Source organism: Prionailurus bengalensis, chromosome X (genome assembly GCF_016509475.1).
Source record: "Prionailurus bengalensis isolate Pbe53 chromosome X, Fcat_Pben_1.1_paternal_pri, whole genome shotgun sequence".
Lineage (NCBI taxonomy): Eukaryota > Metazoa > Chordata > Mammalia > Carnivora > Felidae > Prionailurus > Prionailurus bengalensis.
The window spans coordinates 90,411,483-90,427,390 of record NC_057361.1 but is presented as its reverse complement, the minus strand read 5'-3'; the positions used below and the strand labels follow the sequence as shown (position 1 = coordinate 90,427,390).

General features: G+C 41.1%; 1 protein-coding gene across 3 annotated transcripts in view; it reads left to right on the top strand.

Annotated features, from left to right (window-relative positions):
• ACSL4 (acyl-CoA synthetase long chain family member 4) overlaps positions 1-15,908 on the top strand; it is a 59,352-nt gene that overhangs the window by 4,685 nt on the left and 38,759 nt on the right. Inside the window, exons 1-5 of one of the 3 annotated variants that reach the window (XM_043570607.1) lie at positions 45-2,844; positions 12,887-13,126; positions 13,370-13,547; positions 14,894-15,003; positions 15,123-15,261. In XM_043570607.1, the coding sequence (XP_043426542.1) occupies positions 2,761-2,844; positions 12,887-13,126; positions 13,370-13,547; positions 14,894-15,003; positions 15,123-15,261 (751 nt within the window). In that variant the 5' untranslated portion in view covers positions 45-2,760. Of the gene's footprint in view, positions 1-44; positions 2,845-12,599; positions 13,127-13,369; positions 13,548-14,893; positions 15,004-15,122; positions 15,262-15,908 lie in introns of those variants that run through there. The other 2 variants (XM_043570606.1, XM_043570608.1) reach the window with 2 other exon arrangements.

Genomic DNA, 15,908 nt, shown 5'->3' with positions numbered 1-15,908 from the left:
CTATCTTCTATGAAATGATGGTGATAGCAAATGGTAGGGTTTTGTTTTGTTTTGTTTTGTTTTTTTAAATGTCCATACCTGGCCAAAAAAAAAAAAAAAAGGCAGCTGTGTTATTTCTCTCACCATCCTTTTTTTGTTTCAAAAACTTACTGGTCTGTGATATCTTAAAATAAGAACCCAGCTTTCTCATTTTACAGATGAGGAAACAGACAAGAAGTTATTTAATTTGTTCCAGGTCTTACAGTTCAGCAAGCTGCTGAACCAGGACCAAAACCCTGTATACGATGCTGCCTCTCTTGTATTTCTGGTCTTTCTACGAATCGCTTTAATTATAATAGGTTATAAACTTGAAACAGACGAACTGGTAGTTTTCATGTGCTAATCACTATTTTTGAATTGCAAGTGTAAAGAAATTCAAGACTTGATGTTCTGGTACAGCTCAGTGCTAAAGTCCACCGATTATTAGTTTGCATTAGAAAAACCTTAAGCGGCCAGAAATTTTCATAAGCAGACCTGAATTCACTGTCTCTGAATTCAGCTACTTAGCACACTATGCCGGGATTGATCAAAGAAGTAAGATACCAGTGAGGTTAGTGTTTCCTTTGGGAAATAGACTGTGATTCCATTGTGAGGGCAGTAGTATTCAGACTTGTATAGTTTATTTATCCACAGAGAGTTTGTTTCCTTTCTCTCTCCCTCCCTACTTCTCTCTCTCTCTCTCTCTCTCTCTCTCTCTCTCCCTCTCTCTCTCTCTCTCTCTCTCTCTCACACACACACACACACACACACACACTGCAAACATAGATAAACATTTATAGCAATCGGCCTACAGCCCATCTAGATAGGTAAGAGAAAAAACTACCAAGGCAAAGAGTGGGAGTTGCCAAAAAGCATTAGCAGAAACATAAGGCCAATTGTGTTCAGGAGTGTGTACGGGTTCTTGGGAGTGTCTTTGACACTTTAGAGACTCCTCTTCAGTTGGAGCTTGGCCTTGCTTATCCCAAAATACACTTCAAAACAGAAATACCGAATTCCATTTCCCTCCCTCCCTCACCTTAGTGAAACATGCATGGGCCAGGTAAACAAATGAACGTGAAGAGAGCAGAATGGAAAGTATTCCTCATCCCTAGTATGGAGACATTGACTCTATGAGTACTTTTCCATGGCTTCTTGTATTTAGCTTCATAAATACATGCTTTAGTTAATAATTTTTTTTAATTTCTAAAATGTGAGGCACCCCACCCCCCATAATATACATTTTGAATGATCTGTCTTTGGAATATCTGTGCCCTTCTCTTTACCAGTGCTAATATTTGAGAGTTGACTGAATGGTTACAGGATTTCAGTCTTCAACAGATTGATCAGTCTTTGAGTTCTTTTATTAGTCTCACTTATAAAGATGTATTTAATACTGAAGAGCAGAGTGAGCTTTAAAAAAAACAAAACAGGGTCATCCAGTTTCACATGGTGGCCATGGGGTTGAATTTTAGTGACTTATTTGGCCATTTTGTAAGAAATAAAGATTACATTGTTGCATAATTTTTAACAGTATAAAGTACTGGGTAACTACATTAACAAAGAACTAACCTGTTAGACTGGCTCCTCTAGCAAATGTGGAGGGTAAGTCATGTGGCAAAAAAGGTATAGTTGCAAAATTCTCCCTGCTACACAAAGTTATTACTATGGGAGTATTACTGCTGGTCACAGATTTTTTTTTGTAATCTATACTTGTGGTTTGTATTACTTTATTGTTGACAAGTAGGTAACATGACAGGAGATACAGTCTGTGTAACTTTCACTTGGACAAAATACATTTATTATAACTAAGTTAATTTGATTTTTAAAATTTTTTTAATGTTTATTTATTTTTGAGAGAGAGAGAGAAGCAGAGAGAGGGAGACACAGAATCCGAAGCAGGCTCCAGGCTCTGAGCTGTCAGCACAGAGTCCAATGTGGGGCTCAAACTCATGAACTGTGAGATCATGACCTGAGCTGCAGTTGGATGCTCAACCGACTGAGCCACCCAGGCTCCCCTAATTTAAAGTGAAGTTCTGTAACCCAATTATTTTTATTAGCATCTGTTAAAACCATAACTGTGTTCCTTTGGAGAAAAATTACCTAGGCAATAGAAGACTTTACAGACAAAATTAAAGGCTACGCCACGGTGCGATGCGCCCCCTAATTCAGCAGCAAGGTTTTGTTTACAGGGATCTGTAGCAGTTAATTTTCAGCAGTAGCTGCAGAACATTGAAATGGGCACTGTGCTATCTACTCACCCTTTATGGCACTGAACCCTTTTTTATGTTTCTCCAAACATGTACCTCTCGGAACTTAGTTTTTCTTCCCTTTTCCAGGTGTCTGATAAAGTTGGATGGTAACATCATGCTTCGTCAGTATGTGGCCATTACTAACATGGTTTATCCTCACAATTCCTTAAATGCAAGCTTTGGGTAAAATCCATACAACCAACTCCTGACTTTTGAAAGCTTCATAATATTTAAAAATCAAGTGTGTGATGATCATTTAAAATGGGGAATAGATATATAATTACACAATGTATGTGAAATGTGTAGGCAGCAACATTGGCTCCCAGATCTCCTCATTTCAACACATTAGATCACCTTATTTCAACACATATAGATAGGATCCCAATTACAAGATCCTATGACCTAGAAAAAACATAATCTGATGCATGCTGGGGATGTTTTTAAGGCATTATGGGAGGGAACTTTTGCTGCAGTGTGAAAGAGCATCTTCAACATGGCAGCTGAGGTGCTTTCTTTGCTGGGAAAAGCTGGGAAGAGACTGGCAGGATGGCGACTTCAGGAGTTAATAACTCTCCAGGTGATGAAGTAGACAGGCTTGGTTAATCTTGTTAGAGACGCACCCAAAGATCAGTCATAGTTGTGAGACGCTGCTGATCAAAAAAAAAAAAAAAAAAAAATAGCTTGCTAGGCACAGGTGCAGTGAGTTGGGATAGGGCATGTATATGTTCACCCTAGGTCTTTGTTTCTGTTTTGCTTTTTCAGTTTTCAAATGTATTCTTCTAATTGCTATGTATCGGATTTAAAGCTTGATTGTACAGATTATGCCATATTGATTAGATTGGTCTGTCAATTTGAATCAGGTGAGACTTACAAGGGGCTGATGAATATATCTTTCACAAGATGATTCAGTCTTGCAGACTAACAGCAAAAGATCCTACTAGCTACTCTTTTAATGCCTTTTATTTTCTTAAAACAGTAATATTTTTAAAGTTTCACTATTAAAATATTAAGTGAATTCTATTGTAATATAGCTCCTGTAAAGTTTGATTTCATTAACCAAATGCAGCTATTCTTTTAACATTGTATTTGAGCTTTCTCCTGTATGTTAATATCGTTTGGAACTTTTTAAAGAATGTGTGAAAGAAACTAGGATTTTAAAAAAAGCACTCCACCCCTTTACAAAAGTCTTGGTGATGCAACATCTGTGTAGAAATATGATCTTTTAAAGAGCCACAGGTACGCTTTATCTGTTTAATCTCTTTGAAATTTTATAATTGTTTCCTGATTTAATGTTTAGTGCATATGGCTACTCCTTTTCAGAAGGCAACTTGTTTCTTTATTTGGTATTTAAATTATCCTTAAATAACATGTGACTTGAAAATGTGATTTCTTCAAGTAGCACTCACACAGTTCATTGTTGGTTTTCAAATTGATGCCTTTTACATTTTGATAAAGTCCTGTGCAAGGACAGGTGAAGTTAATTTGTCCTTATTGCGTATTTCAGGTTGGCAAATGCATGGGTCCTTGCTTGGTTTACTCCATTTTCTCAAACTTCTGAAAAAAAAATGTCTTGGCATTAATCGACTTCAGTTTATGAGTTTTTCTCTTTCATTCTTAAATTGATGTTGTGTCACATGCTTCTGGGGGAGATGATTTCTTCTTTTAAATTCAGATTTTAATCAATATGTAGTATGTGTTTACTTTGCATATGCTAAAGCTTAAATGTATCACTAATGCTTTTGTGTTTTAACCTAACTATCTGAGAGCGTTTGAAGTAACTGGAATGAAATACTTAACATTAAACTTGACCTCAGGACAAAAAGTAAAAGAAAATTTTATCTGATTTTCCACTAAGACTTCTAGGACTTACTAGATGCCTAAAGGGCTTTTTTTTCCCCACCCATAAAAATGCCTTAGGATTTAGGACAGATCAGTGCTCAAAATTGCTGCCAGGATTTCTTCATACACAAGGTTTGTCACTCTCACCTATTTGGATTATACCAGTATGATCAGGGTCACAGACAGTATAGCTGAAAGCATAGACTTTAAAATCTATTAGACCTGGGTCAAAATCCCTGCTTTGCTGTGTCACCTTGGGCATATTATCTCTCTGAGACAGTTGCCTCATCAGTAAAATGAGGGGGCTACCTCAAAGGGGTTTCCTGAAGGATTAAATGAGATAATGCATCTAAAGGATCAAGCGTGGTGCCTAGCCCATAGTAAATGCTCAGTATGTAGTTATTAATCTGATTTCCATGTGGAACGGTAAACATCAGCAGGGACAGTGAATTATTTTGTGACTGAAAAGGATGGCCTTCCCTTTCCTGGTTGCCATAGAAGTGAATTACTTGATTTCAAGGAAGCACAGCTGAGAGTTCATGTCCTCTGGTAGGGCAGCAGTATCACTCTTCATACATGTAAGCACAGCATACCTTTGTGAAAGGCATTGGTGAAAAAGCACATAGTACCAATTGTGTAGCCTTCATGCTTTTCTTTATTTTTTTTTAAGTTTATTTCCTTAGAGTGAGTGAGCTGGGGAGGGGCTGAGAGAGAGAGAGAGAGAGAGAGAGAGACAGAGAGAGAATATCCCAAGCAGGCTCCACACTGCCAGCGTGGAGCCCCATGCCTAGCTCGAACACAAGAACTGTGAGATCATGATCTGAGCCAAAATCTAGAGTCTTACCTGACTGAGCCACCCAGCTGCCCCAAGACTTCAGGCTTTTGTAACAGTAATCTTTCACTTCTGTGCAACAGGCAGATTTACACTTTTTTTTTTTTTGAGAGGGAGAGAGAATCTTAAGTAGGCTCAACACCTAGCATGGAGCCTGATGCAGGGCTTGATTTCATGACAGTCAGATCATGACCTGAGCTGAAATAAAGAGTTGGATGCTTAACTGAGCCACCCAAGCGTCCCCATATTTTCTATTAAGTGACTAAGAACATGTTCAAATTTATTATAATTAGCACAGATTTTAACAGGATACCCTCTCATAGAATGTTGGCATGGACAAGTGATTTAAAATTTTTTTAAATGTTTATGAGAGAGAGAGAGAGAGAGAGAGAGAGAGAGAGAGAGAGAGAGAGAATGTGAGGGGGGAAGGGGCAGAGAGAGAGGGAGACACAGAATCTGAAGCAGGCTCCAGGCTACCAAGTGTCAGCACAGAGCCTGATGCAGGGCTTGACTCAACAAACTGTGAGATCATGACCTGAGACGAAGTTGGAAGCTTAATTATCTGAGCTATCCAGGCACCCCCCTGATTTTCTTTTTCTTCTTTTTTTAAATGTTTTATTTATTCTTGACATAGAGAGTGATTTTCTTTTTTAAAGATGACTAAGGTTGGTTGTCTTCAGGCTGTGGTCCTTGCATACATTTTTACTTTATTATTTTAGAGTAGTTCCATGTATATTCTTATTTTCAGTCAACGAATTTATTGAACTGCTAATGCTTGGAAAGACCACAGTAATCACTGTGGGTTCAGCAGCAAACTGTAAACCCTGTCTCATGGAGCTTATGTTCTAATGGGGATGTCAATAATAAATATGAAGAAGAAAGCATATGTCATATTGGTGATAAGTACTAAGGAGAAGAACAGAGTGAGAAAGGGACTGCAGGTTGTTGGGGTGCAATTTTCGGATGGCTGGAGAAGGTGGTATCTCAGTAAAGACAAAAAGGTGATGAGAGAATAAGCTATGCAGGTATCTTGGAAGAACATTCCAGGCAGAGAGAATAGTGTGTACAAAGGCCCTGAAGCAGGGTCATGCCTGATGTGTTTCAGAAACAGCAAGTAACAGGTAGAACTATAACAGAATGAGCCAGGGGAAAGCGTAGGAGAGGAAGTCAGAAATTTCAGAGATAGAGGAAAGATCACATAGTCTCATTGGGTAGAGTGAGGACTGAGGGGGTCCTATGGGGATCCTTTGAAAGGTTTTGAGCAGAGCAATGACATAATCAACCTTACATTTGCAGCAGAGCACTCTGGCTGCTGAGTTTAGAATGTGTTATAAAAGTGGAGGCAGGGAGATCAGATGGGCAAATGCATTTATTCAGGTGCGATGATAGTGGCTGAAACCAGTACAGTAGCAGTGGAAGTGGTGGGAAGCAGTTCAACTGGGTATGTGTCTTGTCAGAGCTGGTAGGATTTGCTGCTGATCGGTGTGGAATGTGTGAGAAAGAAGAGTGGAAGTGAATCTCTAAGGGTTTTTTTTTTTTTGGTCAGAGTGACTGGAATTACAGAGATGGGCAAGACTGGGCGGAGCAGGTGTGAGGCCAGATGATCAGCAGCTCCACTTGGACCATATTAAGTCTGAGGTATTTAACTGATAGGGATCTGTTGAGGAAGAAGTTGGATTGACAAATATGGTGTTTAAGGAAGACCTCCAGGCTAGGGGAAAAAATTGGAAGTCATCGGGGTGCCTGGGTGGCGCAGTCGGTTAAGCGTCCGACTTCAGCCAGGTCACGATCTCCCGGTCCGGGAGTTCGAGCCCCGCATCAGGCTCTGGGCTGATGGCTCAGAGCCTGGAGCCTGTTTCCGATTCTGTGTCTCCCTCTCTCTCTGCCCCTCCCCCGTTCATGCTCTGTCTCTCTCTGTCCCAAAAATAAATACACGTTGAAAAAAAAATTAAAAAAAAAATTGGAAGTCATCACTGTATATATATGCTATCTGAAGCTATGGGACTAAATGGGATCCCCATGGCATGGGTGGAGAGAAAGACAAGAGGAGGGGCAGGGACTGAGGACTGTTGCATTTAGAGGTCAGGGAGATGAGGAAGAAGCAGCAAAGAAGACTGAGAAGGAACAGCGAGAGAAGTCAGGAGAAAACTGGAAGAACTGTGGTCTCCTGGAAGCCAAGTGAAGTTGTTTCAGTGAGGAACAGAGGGGGCAGCTGTGTCAAAGTCTGCTGATGAATCAAGGGAGAAGTGGGAGCCTTAACTGACCTTGGGATGTGATGGCATGGAAGTCATTGGGGCCCTCAATCAGAGCACTTTTGTGGAGTGGTAGTGTGTAAAAGCCTGAGTAGTAGGTTCCGGAGGAAATAGGGGGAAAGGACTGGGAGATGAAGAGTGTAGGCAACTCTCAAGGAGTCCCGAAGAGAAGAAAGGGGGCTGGGGCCAGAGAAGAGCTTCCGAGAGAGGGAATGTTTTTTGTTTTTTTTTTTTTTCAACGTTTATTTATTTTTGGGACAGAGAGAGACAGAGCATGAACGGGGGAGGGGCAGAGAGAGAGGGAGACACAGAATCGGAAACAGGCTCCAGGCTCTGAGCCATCAGCCCAGAGCCTGACACGGGGCTCGAACTCCCGGACCGGGAGATCGTGACCTGGCTGAAATCGGACGCTTAACCGACTGCGCCACCCAGGCGCCCCAGAGGGAATGGTTTTTAAAGTGACAGAGGTAATAGCCTGTTACGATGCTTATGGGAACGATTCAGTCAAGCAGGGAAAATTAACGGGGTGGGTGAGGGAAGAGTCAGTGGAGCAGCACCACCAGGTCCTTCTCAAATAGGGGTGAAGGGGGGACGCTCAGCACGTCTGTTTTTTTTCTAGCCAAATTCAGCTGCATGGGTGCAGGTGCACACTTCAGTGGAGGATTGGATTCAGCCCGGGTGTAGTTTAGCTGAAGAAGTACAACAAAATGGAAGAGGGGCCAGAAACTTGAGAGGGTATTCCAGAGACTGATTATTATTGCCCATGGAATGTAAGCTGGCCATGAGGAAGGATTCTTCCAACAATGCCACCAAATAGCACAAGCAGTATTCCTGTTTTATACATGAGCTGAGACAGAGATGCAGAGCTTGTGAGAGTTCATATTACCTGTTCAGAGTCACACTTCATAGCACATACGAGGTCAGACCCAGATCTCCCACCTCGGTTTAACCCATTTACCACCCAGGAACTCAGCCTTTCTCTTCTGCAGAGGGCATATCCCCGTAATGCGATAGCCAGGGGGTGAATCTTGAGTTGCTAAATCATCATACACATGTGACTCTTACAGTAGAGCTACATGCTAGTGAAGTTGGCTCTGAAAAAATGCAGTTTTCTCATTGACTTAGATCCCCAAAGTGGAGCAGGATCTTACATGGAGAGCATCAGGCACCTGCTACCCTACTGGCCCGTTCTTACCTCCCTCCTGCGCTGTTCTGCTTCCATCCATTTGCTCATCCATTTGTTCTCTCTGATAGGACTGTCCTCATTCTCCACTCTTTTTCTTTTCCTTTTGAAAACCTACCTATCTCAACTACTATGGTTTTTGTGAAATCTTTCCAGCTGGTTCTACTTCCTCCTTCATCTCTTTTTCCCCCAAAACTGATGCAGTTCCCCCCCTTGAATATGTTTAGCCTTTTGTTCTTACTGGAGGTGTATGTACACACACACACACACACACACACATTTTAAAAAGTTTATTAGTATTTGTTTTTTTTTAGTAATCTCTACACCCAACGTAGGGCTTGAATTCATGACCCCAAGACCAAGAGTTGTATGCTCTTCCAACTGAGCCAGCCAGGAACCCCTCTTATGGGATATATTACATTCTACATTTTCTATGTATTTGTGAACTGATCTCCCTGCCCCCTACCATACATATGAACACATATGTAATGCATGTAAATGAGGTATGTGTGCTTTACTCATCTTTGTACTAAGGGCTCAAAACTTACACAGAGTAGGTGTTTTCTTCTTTTCTTGAAATCAATTTATCAATAGACCTGAATGTAACCCTGGAAAACCTTTGGCAAGGAAAGATTTTCAGATGACAGGCGACGCTGGGCAGAGGCTGGCTTGAATGAGCAACTGACCGGGGGACGGGCCTCAGCTGTCACTCATTCACTGAAAACGCCAGTGGTTCAAACATTCAGCTGAACCGGGGGTTCCAAGGAGTCCTGTCAGGGGCTGTCAGTCCTCCCCTCCCAAAGCAGCTCTGCGTTTTCCTTTTATCTATCTATCTATCTATCTATCTATCTATCTATCTATCTATCTATCTATCATCTATCTATCTATCTATCTATCTATCTATCTATCTATCTATCTATCTATCTATCTACCTTTGTATTTTCATGTTCATATAAGATTTTATTCCAGTGGATGACCCAGGCCCCCCTCATCACCACCAGAAAGAATTTGAAAACACCTGAACTAACTGATGTCTCAGAGCTCTCCTCACCTGAATGTTCTTTGAGGCTTGTCTGCTGTGTATGTGTTGTGTTGTGTGTGTGTGTTTACACCAATGTGTCTCTGTATTACGAGGATTAAGCAAAAGACATTGCCCTACTTCTGAGCCTTAAGGCAAATATGTGTAAAAGATTAATAAAAATGTATAATGCAACTAATACAATTAGATTATAAACCCTTCAAAAGCTGTCCATATATCTTCAGCCCCAAGTCTGACAATGTCTCAATTGAAGGTCAGGTGGTACTCATTAGGGCATAATATCAATTCAGAGACTTTTTTGGGGGGACTTCTGGTACTGTCTCTGACAATTTATGTATCGAAGTAAGTATTGTTGTGTCTTAAATTAATTTCCTTTTGGTACTCCTTTCTATTACCAGTAAGGAATTATTTTTTAAAATTATGTATGTAAGTGGGTTATCATATATGACTACCTTTCAAGATTGATAAGAGAGTATTACAGAATATTTGTTCTAAGAAAAAGGTGTTAGGTTTGATCAGGTTGAGAACTACTGGTCCTTGCTGTGGACTTAGGGGCTTAGATGTTTAGAATATCCGTACTATAATCAAGGATTGAAATGAGTGGGAGACATTTCAAGTGATGTAGGAAGTTAGAAAAAGGAAAGATTATTGTGGATTTGAGTCATTGTGAAATGAATGATGGAGGATTGTTAGAGGGGATCTTGCATATTGAGGACCAGACACCATGATGGACACTTGACATACCTAGTTTTGAAGAGATGAATGACCCGACTTGTCAGACCAAGGCAGCAATTTCTAGGTAGGGTAAATCCCAAAATTTAAAGTCGGAAGGACCCCAGGAAATCATATAAGCCAGCAGTTCTTAGTTCAGAGTTGGTGTCACCCTTTGGGGTTTATGGATGGATTTTAGGGAACTCACAAACCCCCTAAAATCACATAGACCCTTTTGCATATCTTGGGTTTATAGGTCGCAGTTGGATTCTCAAAAGGGTCCATCACCTCTAAGAAGTTAAGGGCTACCGATCTAGTTTGATTTTAAGCTCAGATAGCTTGTTTGGCTCAAGCTTCCACAGCCACTTAGTGACAGAGATAGAGACTGAAACCCAGGTCTTTGTTCCTGTAGTTTCTTGCTCATCTTGCCCCACTAGGTTGCAGGGCATGAACCAAAGTGGAGGCAGGATTTAGGTAACCACTTCATGGTAATTGGTGTTAAAACAAACACTGTCGTGGGTGCAATAGTTTCCACCAGAGTTGCAGAAGGATGGGCTTCATTCAATTTGTCTCCTCAAAGTGAACTATTACTTAAAACTTTTTTAATGTTTATTTATTTTTGACAGAGATAGAAAGAGCATGAGCGAGGGAGGGGCAGAGAGAGACGTAGACACAGAATCCGAATCAGGCTCCAGGCTCTGAGCTATCAGCACAGAGCCCGACACGGGCTCAAACCCACAAGCTGTGAGAACGTGACCTGAGCCAAAGCCAGATGCTTAACCGACTGAGCCACCCAGGTGTCCCAAAGCGAACTATTATTTTAATTTTTATCGCTGAAATACTCTTCCACTCACCAAAATAGCTTTCTCAGCTGAAGGCAAGCTCCCTGTGAGTTATAATCATCCCTGAGGCCGGTTCTGCCATTCCTTTCCAATTGGCACTCTGTTTCTGACCTGCAGAGGCCCCCAGTTTTCTGTCTGATTCAATCAGATCAAAATTACTTGGTCTGATTTGTCAGATCCTGCACTACCCATAGCCTATTTAGCCAACATGTACTCGCTCTATGCCCCAGTCAGTCTAGTGTCCTTATGGGCACTCCCACTCTCCCAAAGCTCTTTCACTCCTACCTCTGCATCTTGCCATGTGGTTTCCCTGCCCGGAATGCTCTCCATTCTTTCTCCTTAATTTTCCAGATCCCCAACATCAGGTCCACTTTAAAAGTCTACTCTTCACAGAGCTCCCCTTAGTTACTGCTGGCCGTTTTGCACTTCCTCACGATGTCTGTCACATTGTTTGTACCGCATGCCACAGCACTTAGGTGTTTCCAGCAGGCTTTTCACTGGAAATGCTTCGGTGGGCACTTTGGGAGCACGCTTCCAGGAAGTCCGGGGTGGGACTCGGCACACTTCACCCCTGGGTTCAGCCAGAGCAGTTCCACTTTGCTTGCATGTGTGGGACGTTGGCAGGAGTTTTTATTCAAAGGAGTGGTTTGTTTCGCCACCCCTCTCCCTCCAAAACGTTTGAAAAACACTGGCTCTGTCTTGTGTGCAGATGGCCTCATTAGTGGTAATTGGTAATGAGCGAAGGCCGGGACTTACACTACTTCGGACCTCTTTCTGACTCCTCCTCCTCCAAGGCCATGGGTGCAATTTTGAGCACAAAATGGACACTTAGGAAATGATTATATGATTGTATTGTTCCACTTTGGGGGACTGGAGATAATGCATAGCATTACCGCAGAAATTTACCTTGATGAGGAACTCAGAATAGTATCTCTGGGTTGAGCATTGAGAAGTAAGCCTTAAACTGGTGGATTTCTCCCCTTTGGGCTACAAAACCCATTCCTGTTTAAAACTACCTGGTTCACATGGGCATACTTAAGAGAAACCTCATCATTGGCATTCCCGAAGTTTAGCCAAGCTGAAATATCACATCCGTGCATTCATGTACGCATTAAAGTAGTGTCACTCAAGTGACTTGCAGAGTGATGGGCAGAATATACCTAAAAGGGGCGCCTGGGTGGCGCAGTCGGTTAAGCGTCTGACTTCAGCCAGGTCACGATCTCGCGGTCCGTGAGTTCGAGCCCCGCGGGGTCAGGCTCTGGGCTGATGGCTCGGAGCCTGGAGTCTGCTTCCGATTCTGTGTCTCCCTCTCTCTCTGCCCCTCCCCCGTTCATGCTCTGTCTCTCTCTGTCCCCCAAAAAATAAATAAACGTTGAAAAAAAAAATTAAAAAAATATATACCTAAAAACCAAAAAAATAAATAAATTGAGAAGTTTATGGTAATAATGATTAAAATGGAAAATGCCAGTCTTTCAGACCAGTTATTTCAACTTGCTGTATCAAATCAATTATATAAACTACTGAAGACCTGAGTATTTAAATCAATGTTGCTATCAACTTGTTAATACTCTTTTGTTTTGTTTTTGTTTTTTTTTTTTCCTGCTCTCTGCCTGGTTCATTGTCTTCACCTACAGGTGTACTTTATTGTCGGCTTCCAAAGATTACTAACTTTTATCTGTATCATTAAAATTGAACTGCCTTGGCTATACTCCTCTTACTGCTGCTTCCATTATTGCCTTCTTCAGCAAAATAAGGCTTTCTGCAGCCAAAGAATAACAAGAAATAAACACCATTGTAGAAGCTTGCCACTATGAAACTTAGGCTAAACGTGCTCACCATTATTTTGCTGCCTGTCCACTTGTTAATAACAATATACAGTGCCCTTATATTTATTCCATGGTATTTTCTTACCAATGCGAAGAAGAAAAACGCTATGGCAAAGAGAATAAAAGCTAAGCCCACTTCAGACACACCTGGAAGTCCATATCGCTCTGTCACGCACTTCGACTCGCTAGCTGTCATAGACATCCCTGGAGCAGACACTCTGGATAAGTTATTTGATCATGCTGTGTCCAAGTTTGGGAAGAAGGACAGCCTTGGGACCAGAGAGATCCTAAGTGAAGAAAATGAAATGCAGCCAAATGGAAAGGTTTTTAAGAAGGTATAGCATTTCTGTGCTTTTTAATTTGTTTTAAGGGGAAGGTATGTTTTTACTTTATCATAAATCAAATGCATGTTAAATATGCTGCCATTCCATTTAAATATGCTGCATAACAAATTCTCAGAAGGTGCTCATGGCTTCTGTATATTCACTTAAAGGCAATTTTAGAGCGCTATACTTTGAATGGTATTTTAATTGCTTGCTTGAATGTACTAATATTCAGAGAATGTCTCTCCTTAACAGTTAATTCTTGGGACTTATAAGTGGATGAGCTATCTCGAAGTGAACCGCAGAGTGAATAATTTTGGTAGTGGACTCACTGCATTGGGACTAAAACCAAAGAACACTATTGCCATTTTCTGTGAGACCAGGGCCGAATGGATGATTGCGGCACAGACCTGCTTTAAGTACAACTTCCCTCGTAAGTGCCTTGTGTTTTTGAAGGGGGACAGAAAGGGTTTTAGTAACATGTGAAATTGTCCTGCAACCTTATTGTTTTCAAGGTAGGTGTTCTTTAGCAATTTTTCTGCATCCACTGTATCCATAAAGCAGTACGTAATGTAGTTAAAAGATATCTGATAATGCCTATTAATTTCTAAGAGCTAGCGTGGGAATTAGTTGGCAGCTGAATGGATAGAATTTAGGATTTTGCTTTTCAACTGGAAGTGAATTGTACCTGAAATATTTGGGACCTGGGGGTGTTTTTTAGGAAGTGACACACAAAATAATGATTAAAAACAAAAATACCATTGCTTAGGATAATTCTAATTTGTTGCTTCATGTCCAGGGCATCTCATTTGACTCATTCTGTTTTACGTGTGAAATGAGCACATTAGATATGTTGGCCAGAAAGTAAAGTTGGGTGTCTTCCTGCTTCACAAACATTTGTTTTTGCAATGGTGCATGAAATGGTTTAAAAAAATTCTAAGTCCAGAATAGTGCCTGTCGTGTGCTAGGCACTAAGTTATTTACTGAATGAGGTAGAACACTACAGGTGTAGTGTAGGAATCAGGAGTTTGAATTTCAGGCAAACAAAAATGAATATGAAATGATCCCCTATGTACCCATCACCCAACTTCAATAAATAATACCTTGTGAAAAGTGGCTCTTCTTACCCACGTTGCTGTTTTGGTTACGAGCCTAGAGCTGAATTTCCAATCCGATCTAGGTTTAGCAGATGTCCTTTGATACTAACTGGTCCTGGTTTCAGTCCATGTTTCCTTTCTCTGGTAGCTCCTAAAGACTAGATCTCCTTGGCCACCCAGTTAAGGCTTAGAGGTCACTAATCAGCGTGGACGTTGGGCTCACTTAAAAAACTCCCTAGGAGGAGTGAGAACATGATTCAGACTTGAGATCCTCAGTCTGAAGATTCTCAAGGACTTACCCACTGTTTGGTGCCATGGCCAGTGAACCTGCATGTCACAGGGTAGTCCTAGGTAGGCTAGCTCTGACCGGAATTAGCAGTTCAGCCAGAAACTTACTCACCTCGAGAATCACGATTGCCTAATTTTTGAACAGTTGTGGCACTTCCAGTATTTCTGGGTTTCTTCAGGTTTAGGATGTTAGAATCCTGTGAATTTATAAGGAAAAGTTGGGGCTACCTCGAAGTTTGAGGCAGTGTTGAAAGATATTGGCAGAGACTGTGAAATGAAATTACATTATAAGACGTGTGCATCCATGAATGTTCCTATCACAAAAGGCTGACTTAAATAATGTAGCTCCTAACTGTTTAATTAGTTCACATTTGTATTTTTTTTTATTATGTAGTTGTGACTTTATATGCCACGCTTGGCAAAGAAGCTGTAGTTCATGGCTTAAATGAATCCGAGGCCACCTACCTGATCACTAGCGTTGAACTTCTGGAAAGTAAACTTAAGGTAAATAAAAACATTTCTCTTAATTAATATGGTGTTATCTGACAGGTCATGAAAATGTCCAATAACTGAGTTTACCGTGGGCCCGTATTTAATAGCTGGATCTTGTTTCTGTTCAACAGACTGCACTGTTAGATATCAGCTGTGTCAAACATATAATTTATGTGGACAATAAGACTATCAATAAAGCAGAATACCCTGAAGGATTTGAGATTCACAGCATGCAATCAGTAGAAGAGTTGGGATCCAAGCCAGAAAACGGTAAGTAAAGCCGGTAAAACAAATTTATTCATCTGTTTAAGGTTTGTTGTCAGTAGGTCAGGAAAGGAAGTAATGCAAGTGGAAACTGTACACTTCTTGGATTTAAAAAAAAAAGTTTTAAAATTTTTATCAAGACCATATATGATTGAATGTTTATTTACTTTGTGTGTGAGAGAGAGTGTGTGCATGTGGGTCAGGGGCAGAGAGGATGGGAGAGAGCGAGAATCCAAGTAGGCTCCACCCTCAGCGCAGAGCCCGACGTGGGCCTTGAACTCAACGAAACGCTAGATCATGACCTGAGCTGAAATAAAGAGTCAGACACTCAACGGACTGAGCCCCCTAGGCACCCCTAATGCAAAAATTTTAAGTTTGTGTGTTATGTTCATTTCATTTTTCCAATAATCCCTTTTTATTGTATTTTACAAAAGCATCCATCCATAAATCATTAGAGGGGAAAAGGTCCTCACAACACATAGTTTGAGAAACACGACTCTAGTGCATTGGTTGGCAAATTACAGCCTGCTGTCTGTTTCTGTAAATAAAGTTGGACTAGAATACCATGACAACTATTTAACAAGTGTCTATGGCTGGGTACCTTTGGCAGAGGCTGTATGGCCCTCAGAGCCTAAAATACCGTCTGGTCCTTT